Source organism: Cuculus canorus, chromosome 32 (assembly GCF_017976375.1).
Source record: "Cuculus canorus isolate bCucCan1 chromosome 32, bCucCan1.pri, whole genome shotgun sequence".
NCBI classification, from domain to species: domain Eukaryota; kingdom Metazoa; phylum Chordata; class Aves; order Cuculiformes; family Cuculidae; genus Cuculus; species Cuculus canorus.
Window position 1 is genome coordinate 1309123 of NC_071432.1, and position 16877 is coordinate 1325999.

Sequence of the window (16877 nt, forward strand, 5' to 3'; positions counted from 1 at the left end):
GGGGGTGTCCGGAGGGGTTGGGGGGGGATTGGGGGGGTCAGGAGGGGGTTTGGGGCGTCAGGAATGGGTTTGGGGGTGTCCAGAGGGGTTGGGGGGGGATTGGGGGGGTCAGGAGGGGGTTTGGGGGGGTCAGGAATGGGTTTGGGGGTGTCCAGAGGGGTTGGGGGGGGATTGGGGGGATCAGGAGGGGTTTTGGGGTTCATGGGGAATTGGGGTGCAGGGGAGTTGGGGGTTCAGGAGGGGTTTTGGGGGGGCAGAGTAGTTTTGGGGTGCAGGGGGAGTTGGGGCACCTGTGGGGGTCTCGGGAGGGGTTTTGGGGGTGTTCATAGGGGTTGGGGGGGGCCTGAGGGGTTTTGGGGTACGGGGGGAGTTGGGGTGCAGGGGGGGTGCGGGGGTCGGGAGGAGCTTTAGGGCTCAGTTTTGGGGTACGGGGGGGCTGAGGTTCAGTTTTGGAGTGGGGTTGAGGCTCACTTTTGGGGTGCAGGGGGTTCAGGTTTAGATATGGGGTGCAGGGAGGTTCAGGTTCAGTTTTGGGGTGCAGGGGGTTGAGGTTCAGTTTTGGGGTGCAGGAGGGGTTGAGGCTCAGTTTTGGGATGCAGGAGTGTTGAGGCTCAGTTTTGGGGTGCAGGGGGGTTGAAGCTCAGATATGGGGTGCAGGGAGGTTCAGGTTCAGTTTTGGGGTGCAGGGGGGGGTTGAGGCTCACTTTTGGGGCGCAGGGGGGTTCAGGTTTAGATATGGGATGCAGGGCTGTTGAGGCTCAGTTTTGGGGTACAGGGGGGTTGAGACTCAGATATGGGATGCAGGGGGGTTTGAGGCTCACTTTTGGGGTGCAGGGAGGGTTGAGGCTCAGTTTTGGGGTGCAGGGGGTTCAGGTTTAAATATGGGATGCAGGGAGGTTCAGGTTCAGTTTTGGGGTGCAGGGGGGTTGAGGCTCACTTTTGGGGTGCGGGGGGTTCAGGTTCAGTTTTGGGGTGCAGGGGTGTTGAGGCTCAGTTTTGGGGTGCAGGGGGTTCAGGTTTAAATATGGGATGCAGGGAGGTTCAGGTTCAGTTTTGGGGTGCAGGGGGGTTGAGGCTCACTTTTGGGGCACAGGGAGGGGGATATGAAGGCTCACTTTTGGGGCGCAGGGAGGTGGATATCGAGGCTCACTTTTGGGGCGCAGGGAGGGGGATATCAAGGCTCACTTTTGGGGTGCAGGGAGGGGGATATCAAGGCTCACTTTTGGGGCGCAGGGTGTGTTGAGGCTCACTTTTGGGGCACAGGGAGGGGGATATGAAGGCTCACTTTTGGGGTGCAGGGAGGGGATATTGAGGCTCACTTTTGGGGCGCAGGGTGTGTTGAGGCTCACTTTTGGGGTGCAGGGAGGGGATATTGAGGCTCACTTTTGGGGTGCAGGGGGGTTCAGGTTTAGATATGGGATGCAGGGAGGTTGAGGCTCACTTTTGGGGCGCAGGGAGGGGGATATCGAGGCTCACTTTTGGGGTGCAGAGTGTGTCGAGGCTCACTTTTGGGGCACAGGGAGGGGGATATGAAGGCTCACTTTTGGGGTGCAGGGAGGGGATATTGAGGCTCACTTTTGGGGCGCAGGGTGTGTTGAGGCTCACTTTTGGGGTGCAGGGAGGGGGATATTGAGGCTCACTTTTGGGGCGCAGGGTGTGTTGAGGCTCACTTTTGGGGTGCAGGGAGGGGGATATCGAGGCTCACTTTTGGGGTGCAGGGAGGGGGATATCGAGGCTCACTTTTGGGGCGCAGGGGGTTCAGGTTCAGATATGAGGTGCAGGGGAGGTTGAGGCTCACTTTTGGGGTGCAGGGAGGGGGATATCGAGGCTCACTTTTGGGGCGCAGGGTGTGTCGAGGCTCACTTTTGGGGTGCAGGGAGGGGGATATCGAGGCTCACTTTTGGGGCGCAGAGTGTGTCGAGGCTCACTTTTGGGGCGCAGGGAGGGGGATATCAAGGCTCACTTTTGGGGTGCAGGGAGGGGATATTGAGGCTCACTTTTGGGGTGCAGGGAGGGGGATATCAAGGCTCACTTTTGGGGTGCAGGGAGGGGATATTGAGGCTCACTTTTGGGGTGCAGAGTGTGTCGAGGCTCACTTTTGGGGCACAGGGAGGGGGATATCAAGGCTCACTTTTGGGGTGCAGGGAGGGGATATTGAGGCTCACTTTTGGGGTGCAGGGTGTGTTGAGGCTCACTTTTGGGGTGCAGGGAGGGGGATATCAAGGCTCACTTTTGGGGTGCAGGGAGGGGAATATTGAGGCTCACTTTTGGGGCGCAGGGGGGTTGAGGCTCACTTTTGGGGTGCAGAGAGGGGGATATCGAGGCTCACTTTTGGGGCGCAGGCTGTGCCGAGGCTCACTTTTGGGGCGCCGGCAGCCATGCTTCCCCCCCCCCTTTGGTTTTGGTGCCGCCATTATTGCCGGGGGGGGGTGTCCCTCCCTCCCTCCCTCCTTAATCTCCTTTTGGGGGGCCCCCCCTGATCCCCGCGGCTAATCGGGGCTCGGGGCGATTAAGCGCCCCCGGAAGCCGCTCCCGGGGTGCCTAAGCCCGGCTTGGCCCGCGCCCGCCGCCGCTAAACCCCGGCTCAGCCGCGCTTTGCCGCCTCAGCCGCGATTAAACACCGGGGAGGGGGCGCGGGGGGGGCCCTATAAAGCACCATCTCCCCATGCACCCCCCATCCGTCCGTCCGTCCGTCCGTCCGCCGCCATGCAGAAGCCGCGCGATGGCCGCGAAGAGCTCCCGGAGGATTTCTACATTCCGATGGCGCTGGAGACGCCCAACGTGACGGCGCTGAGCCCTTTCCTGGTGCCCCAAACCCACCTGGGCAGCCCCGGGCTCTTCAAGGCCATGGCGGCCTTCATGTTCCTCCTCATCGCCCTCGGCGTCCCCATCAACGCCCTCACCATCTTCTGCACCGCAAAGTACAAGAAGCTGCGCTCCCACCTCAACTATATTTTGGTCAACTTGGCCGTCGCCAACCTCGTGGTCATCTGCGTGGGCTCCACCACCGCCTTCTACAGCTTCTCCCGCATGTACTTCGCCCTCGGGCCCACGGCCTGCAAGGTCGAGGGCTTCGCCGCCACCCTGGGAGGTAGCGGAGGGGGGAGGAGGAGGGGCGTGGGGACGTGGCGGTGGGGGCGTTGGGTTGGGGGACGTTGGGTTGGGGGACATCACGTTGGGGGATGTTGGGTTTGAGGACATTGAGTTGGAGGTGTTGGGTTGGGGACGTTGGGTTTGGGGACATTGAGTTGAGGACGTTGAGTTGGGGACATTGGGTTGAGGATGTTGGGTTGGGGACGTTGAGTTGGGGACGTTGAGTTGGGGACATTGGGTTGAGGATGTTGGGTTTGGGGACGTTGAGTTGGGGACATTGAGTTGAGGACGTTGAGTTGGGGACATTGAGTTGGGGACATTGGGTTAAGGTTGTTGGGTCTGGGGACGTTGAGTTTCGGGACGTTGATTTGGGGACGTTGGGTTTGGGGACCACCAGGGCTTGGGGACACGGGGACATCGGCCATGGGACCACCAGGGCTTGGGGACATGGAGACATCGGCCATGGGGTCACCAGGGCTTGGGGACACGGGGACATCGGCCATGGGACCACCAGGGCTTGGGGACACAGAGACATCGGCCATGGGGCCACCAGGGCTTGGGGACATGGAGATGTTGGGGTTATGGGACACAGAGATATTGGCTATGGGGCCACCAGGGTCTTGGGGACATAAAGACATTGGTCATGGGGCCACCAGGTTCTTGAGGACATGGAGATGTTGGCTTTGTGGGACATGGAGACATCAGCCACGGGGCCACCAGGTTATTGGGGACACAGAGATGTCGGCCATGGGGCCACCAGGGCTTGGGGACATGGAGATGTTGGGTTTGTGGGACATGGAGATGTTGGTCATGGGGCCACCAGGTTCTTGAAGACATGGAGATGTTGGGTTTGTGGGACACGGAGACATCAGCCACGGGGCCACCAGGTTCTTGAGGACATGGAGATGTTGGCCATGGGGCCACCAAGTTCTTGAAGACATAGAGATGTTGGCTTTGTGGGACATGGAGACATCAGCCATGGGGTCACCACGTTCTTGGGGACACAGAGATGTTGGTCATGGGGCCACCAGGTCCTTGGGGACATGGAGACATCGGCCACGGGGTCACCAGGGCTTGGGGACATAGAGATGTTGGGTTTGTGGGACATGGAGATGTTGGTCATGGGGCCACCAGGTCCTTGGGATCATGGAGATATTGGGTTTGTGGGACATGGAGACATCAGCCATGGGGCCACCATGTTCTTGGGGACACAGAGATGTTGGTCATGGGGCCACCAGGTTCTTGGGGACACAAAGACATTGGTCATGGGGTCACCAGGTTCTTGGGGACATGGAGATGTTGGGTTTGTGGGACAGGGAGACATCGGCCATGGGGTCACCACGGTCTTGGGGACACAAAGACATTGGTCATGGGGCCACCAGGTTCTTGAAGACATGGAGATGTTGGCTTTGTGGGACATGGAGACATTGGTCATGGGGCCACCAGGGTCTTGAGAACATGGAGATATTGGGTTTGTGGGACATGGAGACATCAGCCATGGGGCCACCATGTTCTTGGGGACACAGAGATGTTGGTCATGGGGCCACCAGGTTCTTGGGGACATGGAGATGTTGGGTTTGTGGGACAGGGAGACATCAGCCATGGGGCCACCAGGTTGTTGGGGACACAAAGACGTTGGCCATGGGGCCACCAGGTTCTTGGGGACATGGAGTCATCAGCCATGAGGCCACCAGGTTCTTGAGAACATGGAGATTTTGGGTTTGTGGGACACAGAGACATCAGCCATGAGGTCACCAGGGTCTTGGGGACACAGAGACATTGGTCATGGGGCCACCAGGTTGTTGGGATCATGGAGATGTTGGGTTTGTGGGACACGGAGATGTTGGTCATGGGGCCACCATGTCCTTGGGGACATGGAGATGTTGGCCATGGGGCCACCAGGTTCTTGGGGACACAAAGATGTTGGCCATGGGGTCTTGGGGACATGGAGACATCAGCCACAGGGCCACCAGGTCCTTGGGGACACAAAGACATTGGTCATGGGGCCACCAGGTTCTTGAGGACATGGAGATATTGGGTTTGTGGGACATGGAGACATCAGCCATGGGGCCACCATGTTCTTGGGGACACAGAGATGTTGGTCATGGGGCCACCAGGTTCTTGGGGACACAAAGACATTGGTCATGGGGTCACCAGGTTCTTGGGGACATGGAGATGTTGGGTTTGTGGGACATGGAGACATTGGTCATGGGGCCACCAGGGTCTTGGGGACATGGAGATATTTGGTTTGTGGGACATGGAGACATCAGCCATGGGGTCACCACGTTCTTGGGGACACAGAGATGTTGGTCATGGGGCCACCAGGTTCTTGAGGACATGGAGACATTGGTCATGGGGCCACCAGGGCCTTGAGAACATGGAGATGTTGGGTTTGTGGGACATGGAGGCATCAGCCATGGGGCCACCAGGTCCTTGGGGACACAAAGACATTGGTCATGGGGCCACCAGGTTCTTGGGGACATGGAGATGTTGGGTTTGTGGGACATGGAGATGTTGGCCATGGGGTCACCAGGTTCTTGAGAACATGGAGATGTTGGCCACGGGGCCACCAGGTTCTTGAGGACACGGAGCCGTCGGCCACGGTCCGTTGGGTTCCCGCCTTGGTGGCGGTGGCTGAGGTGGCGGTTGTCCCCAGGCATGGTCAGCCTTTGGTCCTTGGCGGTGGTGGCCTTCGAGCGGTTCTTGGTCATCTGCAAACCGTTGGGGAACTTCACCTTCCGGGGCAGCCACGCTCTGCTGGGCTGCGCCGTCACCTGGGCCTTCGGGCTGGTGGCCGCGCTGCCACCGCTCTTCGGATGGAGCAGGTCCGGACGGACGGACGGACGGACGGACAGGGGGGGGTCCGTTGGCCGTGGAGGTGGTCCACATCCCACCGCTCTTCCAGGTACATCCCCGAGGGCCTCCAGTGCTCCTGCGGCCCCGATTGGTACACGACCAACAACAAATGGAACAACGAGTCCTACGTCCTCTTCCTCTTCGGCTTCTGCTTCGGGGTCCCCCTCTCCATCATCGTCTTCTCCTACGGACGACTCCTCCTCACCCTGAGAGCGGTACGGAGCCCACCCAGGTGGACCACCCCTGAGGAACCCTGGGGAGATGGTGGACCAGCCCTGAGGAACCCTGGGGAGATGGTGGACCAGCCCTGAGGAACCCTGGGGAGATGGTGGTTCAGCCCTGAGGAACCCTGGGGAGATGGTGGTCAGCCCTGAGGAACCCTGGGGAGATGGTGGACCACCCTGAGGAACCCTGGGGAGATGGTGGTCAGCCCTGAGGAACCCTATGGAGATGGTTCAGCCCTGAGGAACCCTGGGGAGATGGTGGTTCAGCCCTGAGGAACCCTGGGGAGATGGTGGTCAGCCCTGAGGAACCCTGGGGAGATGATGGTCCAGCCCTGAGGAACCCTGGGGAGATGGTGGTCAGCCCTGAGGAACCCTGGGGAGATGGTGGTCCAGCCCTGAGGAACCCTATGGAGATGGCCCTTCCCTGAGGAACCCTATGGAGATGGTCCATCCCTGAGGAACCCTATGGAGATGGCCCTTCCCTGAGGAACCCTATGGAGATGGTCCATCCCTGAGGGACCCTATGGAGATGACCCTTCCCTGAGGAACCCTATGGAGATGGTCCATCCCTGAGGAACCCTATGGAGATGGTCCATCCCTGAGGAACCCTATGGAGATGACCCTTCCCTGAGGAACCCTATGGAGATGGTCCATCCCTGAGGGACCCTATGGAGATGACCCTTCCCTGAGGGACCCTATGGAGATGACCCTTCCCTGAGGAACCCTATGGAGATGACCATCCCTGAGGGACCCTATGGAGATGGTCCATCCCTGAGGAACCCTATGGAGATGACCCTTCCCTGAGGAACCCTATGGAGATGACCATCCCTGAGGGACCCTATGGAGATGGTCCATCCCTGAGGGACCCTATGGAGATGACCCTTCCCTGAGGAACCCTATGGAGATGGTCCATCCCTGAGGGACCCTATGGAGATGACCCTTCCCTGAGGAACCCTATGGAGATGACCCTTCCCTGAGGAACCCTATGGAGATGACCATCCCTGAGGGACCCTATGGAGATGGTCCATCCCTGAGGGACCCTATGGAGATGGTCCATCCCTGAGGAACCCTATGGAGATGACCTTTCCCTGAGGGACCCTATGGAGATGGTCCTTCCCTGAGGAACCCTATGGAGATGGCCCTTCCCTGAGGAACCCTATGGAGATGGCCCTTCCCTGAGGAACCCTATGGAGATGGCCCTTCCCTGAGGAACCCTATGGAGATGGTCCATCCCTGAGGGGCCCTATGGAGATGGTCCATCCCTGAGGAACCCTATGGAGATGGCCCTTCCCTGAGGGGCCCTATGGAGATGGTCCTTCCCTGAGGAACCCTATGGAGATGACCCTTCCCTGAGGAACCCTATGGAGATGACCCTTCCCTGAGGAACCCTATGGAGTTGACCCTTCCCTGAGGGACCCTATGGAGATGGTCCATCCCTGAGGGACCCTATGGCGATGGTCCATCCCTGAGGAACCCTATGGAGATGGTCCTTCCCTGAGGGACCCTATGGAGATGGTCCATCCCTGAGGAACCCTATGGAGATGGTCCTTCCCTGAGGAACCCTATGGAGATGGTCCATCCCTGAGGAACCCTATGGAGATGGCCCTTCCCTGAGGAACCCTTTGGAGATGGTCCATCCCTGAGGGTCCCTGCGCGGCGCTGGGGCGCTGACGCCGGCGGTGCTGTGGGCGCCGCAGGTGGCGAAGCAGCAGGAGCAGTCGGCCACGACGCAGAAGGCGGAGCGGGAGGTGACCAAGATGGTGGTGGTGATGGTGTTGGGGTTCCTGGTGTGTTGGGCGCCGTACTCGGCCTTCGCCCTCTGGGTGGTGACGCACCGCGGGGCGCCCTTCGAGGTGGGTTTGGCCTCGGTGCCCTCCGTCTTCTCCAAAGCCTCCACCGTCTACAACCCCATCATCTACGTCTTCATGAACAAACAGGTGGGGGCGCTGGGGGGCACCGGGGGGCACTTGGGGGGCACTTGGGGGGCACTTGGGGGGCACTGGGGGGGCAGAGGTGGTGGGGGGCGCTGGGGGGCACTTGGGGGGGCACTTGGGGGGCACTTGGGGGGCACTGGGGGGGCACTGGGGGGGCAGAGGTGGTGGGGGGCGCTGGGGGGCACTTGGGGGGGCACTTGGGGGGCACTTGGGGGGCACTTGGGGGGCAGAGGTGGTGGGGGGCGCTTGGGGGGCACTTGGGGGGGCACTTGGGGGGCACTGGGGGGGCACTGGGGGGGCAGAGGTGGTGGGGGGCGCTGGGGGGCACTTGGGGGGGCACTTGGGGGGCACTTGGGGGGCACTGGGGGGGCAGAGGTGGTGGGGGGCGCTGGGGGGCACTTGGGGGGGCACTTGGGGGGCACTTGGGGGGCACTTGGGGGGCAGAGGTGGTGGGGGGCACTTGGGGGGCACTTGGGGGGCACTGGGGGGGCACTGGGGGGGCAGAGGTGGTGGGGGGCGCTGGGGGGCACTTGGGGGGGCACTTGGGGGGCACTTGGGGGGCACTTGGGGGGCAGAGGTGGTGGGGGGCGCTTGGGGGGCACTTGGGGGGGGCACTTGGGGGGCACTTGGGGGGCACTTGGGGGGCAGAGGTGGTGGGGGGCGCTGGGGGGCACTTGGGGGGGCACTTGGGGGCACTTGGGGGGCACTTGGGGGGCAGAGGTGGTGGGGGGCGCTTGGGGGGCACTTGGGGGGCGCCTGGGGGGGCACTTGGGGGGCAGAGATGGGGGCACTGGGGGGCAGGTGGGGGGCACTTGGGGGGCAGAGGTAGGGGCACTTGGGGGGCACTTGAGGGGCAGAGGTGGGGGCACTTGGGGGGCAGAGATGGGGGCACTTGGGGGGCACTTGGGGGGCAGAGGTGGGGGCACTTGGGGGGCAGAGATGGGGCACCTGGGGGGCATTTGGGGGGCAGAGGGTGTGGGGGACAGTTGGGGGGCAGGGATGGGGGCACTTGGGGGGCACTTGGAAAGGGGTGGGAGCACTTGGGGGGCAGAGGTGGTGGGGGGTGCTTAGGGGGCAGGGATGGGGGCACTTGGGGGGCACCTGGGGGGCACTTGGGGGGCAGAGGTGGGGTGGGGGGCACGTGGGTGGCAATTGGGGGGCAGGGATGGGGCACTTGGGGGGCACTTGGGGGGCACCTGGGGGGCACTTGGGGGCAGAGGGGGGGCACCTGGGGGGCGGCAGGGTGGCAGAGGTGGAGGCACTTGGGGGGCAGAGATGGGGCACTTGGGGGGCAGAGGGTGTGGGGGACAGTTGGGGGGCAGGGATGGGGCACTTGGGGGGCACTTGGGGGGCACCTGGGGGGCACTTGGGGGGCAGAGGTGGTGGGGGGTGCTTAGGGGGAAGGGATGGGGCACTTGGGGGGCAGAGGTGGGGTGGGGGGCACTTGGAAAGGGGTGGGAGCACCTGGGGGGCAGGGATGGGGGGGCACTTGGGGGGCAGAGGTTGTGGGGGGCACTTGGGGGCAGGTGAGATGGGGGGCACTTGGAAAGGGATTGGAGGCACTTGGGGGGCAGAGATGGGGCACTTGGGGGGCAGGGATGTGGGGGGGCGCTTGGGGGCAGGTGGGGTTGGGGCACTTGGGGGGCAAGGATGTGTGGGAGTACTTGGGGGGCAGAGGTGGGGGCACTTAGGGAGCACTTGGGGGGCAGGGATGGGGCACTTGGGGGGCGGGGGGCAGCACTTGGGGACAGGTGGGATGGGGGGCGCTTGGAAAGGTGTGGGAGCACTTGGGGGGCAGAGGGTGTGGGGGGCACTTGGGGGGCAGGGATGGGGCACTTGGGGGGCGGGGGGGCGGCACTTGGGGGGCAGTTGGGGTGGGGGGCACCTGGGGGGCAGGGATGGGAGCACTTGGGGGGCAGAGGTGGTCGGGGGCACTCGGGGGTGGAGTTGGAGGGCAGAGGGTGTGGGGCGAGAAGTTGGGGGGCGGATGTGGGGCACTGCGGGGGGGACAGCGTGGAGGGGCCCAGTGCCACCCAGTAAGAGCCCAGTAAGAGCCCAGTGCCACCCAGTAAGGGCCCAGTGCCACCCAGTAAGGGCCCAGTGCCTCCCAGTAAGGGCCCAGTGCCACCCAGTGAGGGCCCAGTGCCACCCAGTAAGGGCCCAGTTACACCCAGTAAGGGCCCAGTAAGGGCCCAGTGCCACCCAGTAAGGGCCCAGTGCCACCCAGTAAGGGCCCAGTAAGAGCCCAGTGCCACCCAGTAAGGGCCCAGTGCCACCCAGTAAGGGCCCAGTAAGAGCCCAGTGCCACCCAGTAAGGGCCCAGTGACACCCAGTAAGGGCCCAGTAAGAGCCCAGTGCCACCCAGTAAGGGCCCAGTGGCACCCAGTAAGGGCCCAGTGCCACCCAGTAAGGGCCCAGTAAGGGCCCAGTGACACCCAGTAAAGGCCCAGTAAGAGCCCAGTTACACCCAGTAAGAGCCCAGTGACACCCAGTAAGGGCCCAGTTACACCCAGTAAGAGCCCAGTGACACCCAGTGAGGGCCCAGTAAAGAGTCCAGTGACACCCAGTAAAGGCCCAGTAAGGGCGCAGAGAGGGCCCAGTGACACCCAGTGCAGGACCAGTAACTCCCAGTGACCCCCAGTAATACCCTGGTGACACCCAGTGCCACCCAATAATGGTCCACTAATGACCCAGTGCCTCCCAGTAAGGGCCCAGTGCCACCCAGTAAGGGCCCAGTGATACCCAGTAAGGGCCCAGTGATACCCAGTAAGGGCCCAGTGCCACCCAGTAAGGGCCCAGTGCCTCCCAGTAAGGGCCCAGTGATACCCAGTAAGGGCCCAGTGATACCCAGTAAGGGCCCAGTGCCACCCAGTAAGGGCCCAGTGCCTCCCAGTAAGGGCCCAGTGATACCCAGTAAGGGCCCAGTGCCACCCAATGAGGGCCCAGTGCCACCCAGTAAGGGCCCAGTGCCTCCCAGTAAGGGCCCAGTGATACCCAGTAAGGGCCCAGTGCCTCCCAGTAAGGGCCCAGTGGCACCCAGTAAGGGCCCAGTGCCACCCAGTAAGGGCCCAGTGGCACCCAGTAAGGGCCCAGTGCCACCCAATGAGGGCCCAGTGCCACCCAGTAAGGGCCCAGTGGCACCCAGTAAGGGCCCAGTGCCACCCAGTAAGGGCCCAGTGGCACCCAGTAAGGGCCCAGTGCCACCCAGTAAGGGCCCAGTGGCACCCAGTAAGGGCCCAGTGCCACCCAATGAGGGCCCAGTGCCACCCAATAAGGGCCCAGTGCCACCCAGTAAGAGCCCAGTGCCACCCAGTAAGGGCCCAGTGCCACCCAGTAAGAGCCCAGTGCCACCCAGTAAGGGCCCAGTGCCACCCAGTAAGGGCCCAGTGATACCCAGTAAGGGCCCAGTGGCACCCAGTAAGGGCCCAGTGCCACCCAGTAAGGGCCCAGTGCCACCCAGTAAGAGCCCAGTGATACCCAGTAAGGGCCCAGTGGCACCCAGTAAGAGCCCAGTGCCACCCAGTAAGGGCCCAGTGCCACCCAATGAGGGCCCAGTGCCACCCAGTAAGGGCCCAGTGATACCCAGTAAGGGCCCAGTGCCTCCCAGTAAGGGCCCAGTGGCACCCAGTAAGGGCCCAGTGGCACCCAATGAGGGCCCAGTGACACCCAGTAAGGGCCCAGTGATACCCAGTAAGAGCCCAGTGCCACCCAGTAAGGGCCCAGTGCCTCCCAGTAAGGGCCCAGTGACACCCAGTAAGGGCCCAGTGCCACCCAGTAAGGGCCCAGTGGCACCCAATGAGGGCCCAGTGCCACCCAGTAAGGGCCCAGTGCCACCCAGTAAGAGCCCAGTGCCACCCAGTAAGGGCCCAGTGGCACCCAGTAAGGGCCCAGTGCCACCCAGTAAGGGCCCAGTGGCACCCAATGACGGCCCAGTGCCACCCAGTAAGGGCCCAGTGATACCCAGTAAGAGCCCAGTGCCACCCAGTAAGGGCCCAGTGCCTCCCAGTAAGGGCCCAGTGGCACCCAGTAAGGGCCCAGTGACACCCAGTAAGGGCCCAGTGCCACCCAGTAAGAGCCCAGTGCCACCCAATGAGGGCCCAGTGCCTCCCAGTAAGGGCCCAGTGCCACCCAGTAAGGGCCCAGTGACACCCAATGAGGGCTCTGTAACACCCCAGTTACACCCAGTTCCACCCAGTAAGGGCCAAGTGACTCCCAGTAAGCCCCCAGTAATGCCCCAGTGACACCCAGTAAAGGCCAAGTCAGGGCCCAGTGCCACCCAGTAAAGGCCCAGTACTGGCCTGGTGCCACCCAGTAAGGGCCCAGTGCCACCCAGTAAAGGCCCAGTACTGGCCTGGTGCCACCCAGTAAGGGCCCAGTGCCACCCAGTAAAGGCCCAGTACTGGCCTGGTGCCACCCAGTAAGGGCCCAGTGCCACCCAGTAAGGGCCCAGTGATACCCAGTAAGGGCCCAGTGGCACCCAGTAAGGGCCCAGTGCCACCCAGTAAGGGCCCAGTGCCACCCAATGAGGGCCCAGTGCCACCCAGTAAGGGCACAGTGCCACCCAGTAAGAGCCCAGTGATACCCAGTAAGGGCCCAGTGGCACCCAGTAAGAGCCCAGTGCCACCCAGTAAGGGCCCAGTGCCACCCAATGAGGGCCCAGTGCCACCCAGTAAGGGCCCAGTGATACCCAGTAAGGGCCCAGTGCCTCCCAGTAAGGGCCCAGTGGCACCCAGTAAGGGCCCAGTGGCACCCAATGAGGGCCCAGTGACACCCAGTAAGGGCCCAGTGATACCCAGTAAGAGCCCAGTGCCACCCAGTAAGGGCCCAGTGCCTCCCAGTAAGGGCCCAGTGACACCCAGTAAGGGCCCAGTGCCACCCAGTAAGGGCCCAGTGGCACCCAATGAGGGCCCAGTGCCACCCATTAAGGGCCCAGTGCCACCCAGTAAGAGCCCAGTGCCACCCAGTAAGGGCCCAGTGCCACCCAGTAAGGGCCCAGTGGCACCCAGTAAGGGCCCAGTGCCACCCAGTAAGGGCCCAGTGGCACCCAATGACGGCCCAGTGCCACCCAGTAAGGGCCCAGTGATACCCAGTAAGAGCCCAGTGCCACCCAGTAAGGGCCCAGTGCCTCCCAGTAAGGGCCCAGTGGCACCCAGTAAGGGCCCAGTGACACCCAGTAAGGGCCCAGTGCCACCCAGTAAGAGCCCAGTGCCACCCAATGAGGGCCCAGTGCCTCCCAGTAAGGGCCCAGTGCCACCCAGTAAGGGCCCAGTGACACCCAATGAGGGCTCTGTAACACCCCAGTTACACCCAGTTCCACCCAGTAAGGGCCAAGTGACTCCCAGTAAGCCCCCAGTAATGCCCCAGTGACACCCAGTAAAGGCCAAGTCAGGGCCCAGTGCCACCCAGTAAAGGCCCAGTACTGGCCTGGTGCCACCCAGTAAGGGCCCAGTGCCACCCAGTAAAGGCCCAGTACTGGCCTGGTGCCACCCAGTAAGGGCCCAGTGCCACCCAGTAAAGGCCCAGTACTGGCCTGGTGCCACCCAGTAAGGGCCCATTAAGGGCCCAGTGTCCCCCATTAATGCCCAATGCCACCCCGGAAGGGCTGAGTGAGGGCCCAGTGCTGCCCAGTACCATCCCAGTGCCGCCCCAGTACCATCCCAGTACCCCCCATTAACACCTGGAGGGCATCAAAGGAAGTTGGGGGACAGAGGTTTGGGGCCACGGGTGACGTCAACGGGGGGGGTGGTGACATCTTGGGGTGCTGAGTGACATCATTGGGGGTCTGAGTGACATTGTGGGGGGCTCAGTGACATCTTGGGGTGCTGAGTGACATCATGGGGTGCTCAGTGACATCTTGGGGTGCTGAGTAATGTCATGGGGAGCTCAGTGACATCTTGGGGGGTTGGGTGACATTGTGGGGGGCTGAGTGACATCTTGGGGTGCTGAGTGATGTCATGGGGGTCTCAGTGACATTGTGGGGGGCTGAGTGACATCTTGGGGTCTGGGTGACATCGTGGGGTGTGGGTGACATCGTGGGGGTGCGGTGTCCCCCGGGGATGCAGTGTCCCCCTGGGGGTGTGGGTGACATTCTGAGGGTGCGGTGTCCCCCCGGGGTGCGGTGACCCCGGGGCTCAGTGACATTCTGGGGGTGCGGTGTCCCCCCGGGGCTCAGTGACATTGTGGGGGTGCGGTGTCCCCGGGGCTCAGTGACATTGTGGGGGTGCGGTGTCCCCGGGGCTCAGTGACATCGTGGGGGTGCGGTGACCCCTTTTGCGGCGCCGCCCCCGCAGTTCCGTTCGTCGCTGCTGCGGTTGCTGTTCTGCGGGCGCAGTCCCTTCGGCGATGACGACGACGTCTCGGGCTCCTCGCAGGCCACGCAGGTGTCCTCCGTCTCCTCCGGCCAAGTGGCGCCCGCCTAACGCTGCCCCATAGCGCTGCCCCACAGATCTGCCCCACAGCCCTGCCCCATAGCACTGCCCCACAGCGCTGCCCCACAGCGCTGACCCATAGCCCTGCCCCATAGCGCTGACCCATAGCGCTGACCCATAACGCTGCCCCATAGCGCTGACCCACAGACAGCCCTGACCCATAGCGCTGCCCCGCCTAACGCTGCCCCATAGCCCTGCCCCATAGCGCTGACCCATAGCGCTGACCCACGGCCCTGACCCACAGCCCTGCCCCGCCTAACGCTGACCCATAGCCCTGCCCCATAGCGCTGCCCCATAGCGCTGACCCACAGCGCTGCCCCATAGCGCTGACCCACAGAGAGCCCTGACCCGCCTAACGCTGCCCCATAGCGCTGCCCCACAGCGCTGCCCCACGGCGCTGCCCCATAGCGCTGACCCACAGCCCTGACCCACAGCTCTGCCCCGCCTAACGCTGCCCCGTAGCCCTGCCCCATAGCGCTGACCCACGGCGCTGACCCATAGCGCTGACCCACAGAGAGCCCTGACCCACAGATCTGCCCCATAGCGCTGCCCCATAGCGCTGACCCATAGCGCTGCCCCACAGCGCTGACCCATAGCACTGGCCCATAGCGCTGCCCCGCCTAGCGCTGCCCCATAGCGCTGCCCCACAGCCCTTCCCCGCCTAACCCTGACCCACGGCGCTGACCCATGGCACTGACCCACAGACAGCCCTGACCCACAGCACTGCCCCACAGACAGCCCTGACCCACAGCACTGCCCCACAGCTCTGCCCCATGGCTCTGCCCCACAGCGCTGCCCCACAGCACTGCCCCACAGAGAGCCCTGCCCTATGGGCCAAAGAGAGCCCTGCCCCACAGCGCTGCCCCATGGCCTACAGAGAGCCCTGCCCCACAGCACTGCCCCACAGAGCACCACTGCCCCACAGCGTTGCCCCACAGAGTCCTATGGCGCCCCACTGCCCCATAGTGCTACCTCCCGAAGACCCATGGTGCTGCCCCACAGCCCTGCCCCACAGCGCTGCCCCACGGCGCTGCCCCACAGAGCCCTATGGCGCCCCACTGCCCCATAGCACTGCCTCCTGAAGACCCATGGTGCTGCCCCACTCCACTGCCCCACGGCACTGCCCCACAGAGCCCCCCAGAGTTCCGCTGCCCCACAGCTCTGCCCCACAAGGTCCCGCAGCGCTGCCCCACAGAGCCCCACTGCAGTGCCCCACGGCGCTGCCCCACGGCGAGCCCTCTGCCTGCCGGCCCGGCGCTGCCCCACGGTGCCCCCCGAGCAGTGGGGCAGCCCCACAGCCCTGTTGTACAGAAACCCCACATTAAACACTGGAGACGCAGCCTCGGAGTCGGTGTGGGGCGCTGCCCCTCTGCCCCACGGCTTCCCAGCCCCACATCTCCCCCGGACCCACAAGGGCCCAAACCCCCTCCCCAAGTCCCGCTGAGCCCCATGAGTCCCGCTGAGCCCCACAAGTGCCTCCGAGCCCCCCAAGTCCCCCCTCAGGCGGCAGGGCCGGCCGTGGGGCGCGCCGTGGGGCGCGCAGTGGGGCGCGCGGCCGAGTTCTGCTGGTAGTGAGCTCTGTCCCAGCGGCAACAGTTCAGAACTAGCGGAATTCCTGTCGCACGGCCCGGGCGGCTCTGCCCCACGGCGACCCACGGCCACCCGCACCGCCCCACGGCGACCCACGGCGGCTCCACGGTGACCCACGGCAGCCCCACGGTGGCCCACGGGAACAGACGGTGACCCACGGTGGGCCTACAGTGACCCACGGCAGCTGCATGGCGGTGCAGCGCGACCCACGGCAGCCCCATAGCAACGCATCAGGACCCACAGCAGCCCCATAGCAACGCATCAGGACCCACAGCAGCCCCATAGCAACGCATCAGGACCCACAGCAGCCCCATAGCAACGCATCAGGACCCACGGCAGCCCCATAGCAACGCATCAGGACCCACGGCAGCCCCATAGCAACGCATCAGGACCCACGGCAGCCCCATAGCAGCCCCACAGCAGCCCCACAGAGGCCCCATAGCGGGTCCAGGGCCCCACAGCAGCCCTATGGCAACACATCAGGACCCACGGCAGCCCCATAGCAACGCATCAGGACCCACGGCAGCCCCATAGCGGCCCCACAGCAGCCCCATAGCAACGCATCAGGACCCACGGCAGCCCCACAGAGGACCCACAGCAGCCCCATAGTGGCCCCACAGTGGGTCCAGGGCCCCACGGTGGCCCCACAGCAGCCCCATAGCAATGCATCACAACCCATAGCGGCCCCACAGCAGCCCCATAGCAACGCATCAGGACCCACAGCAGCCCCATAGCAATGCATCACGACCCAT

At 63.7% G+C, this 16877-nt stretch overlaps 1 protein-coding gene across 1 annotated transcript; it reads left to right on the top strand.

Moving 5' to 3' along the window:
* The first annotated feature begins 2686 nt into the window (after positions 1–2686).
* On the top strand, positions 2687–14950 carry LOC128849717 (blue-sensitive opsin). Its single transcript, XM_054052212.1, has 6 exons — positions 2687–3091; positions 5750–5918; positions 5999–6164; positions 7871–8110; positions 14398–14526; positions 14918–14950. Exons 1-5 carry the CDS (start codon positions 2707–2709, stop codon positions 14524–14526), a joined length of 1089 nt encoding a protein of 362 aa, XP_053908187.1. The 5' UTR covers positions 2687–2706; the 3' UTR covers positions 14918–14950.
* The last annotated feature ends 1927 nt before the right edge of the window (positions 14951–16877 follow it).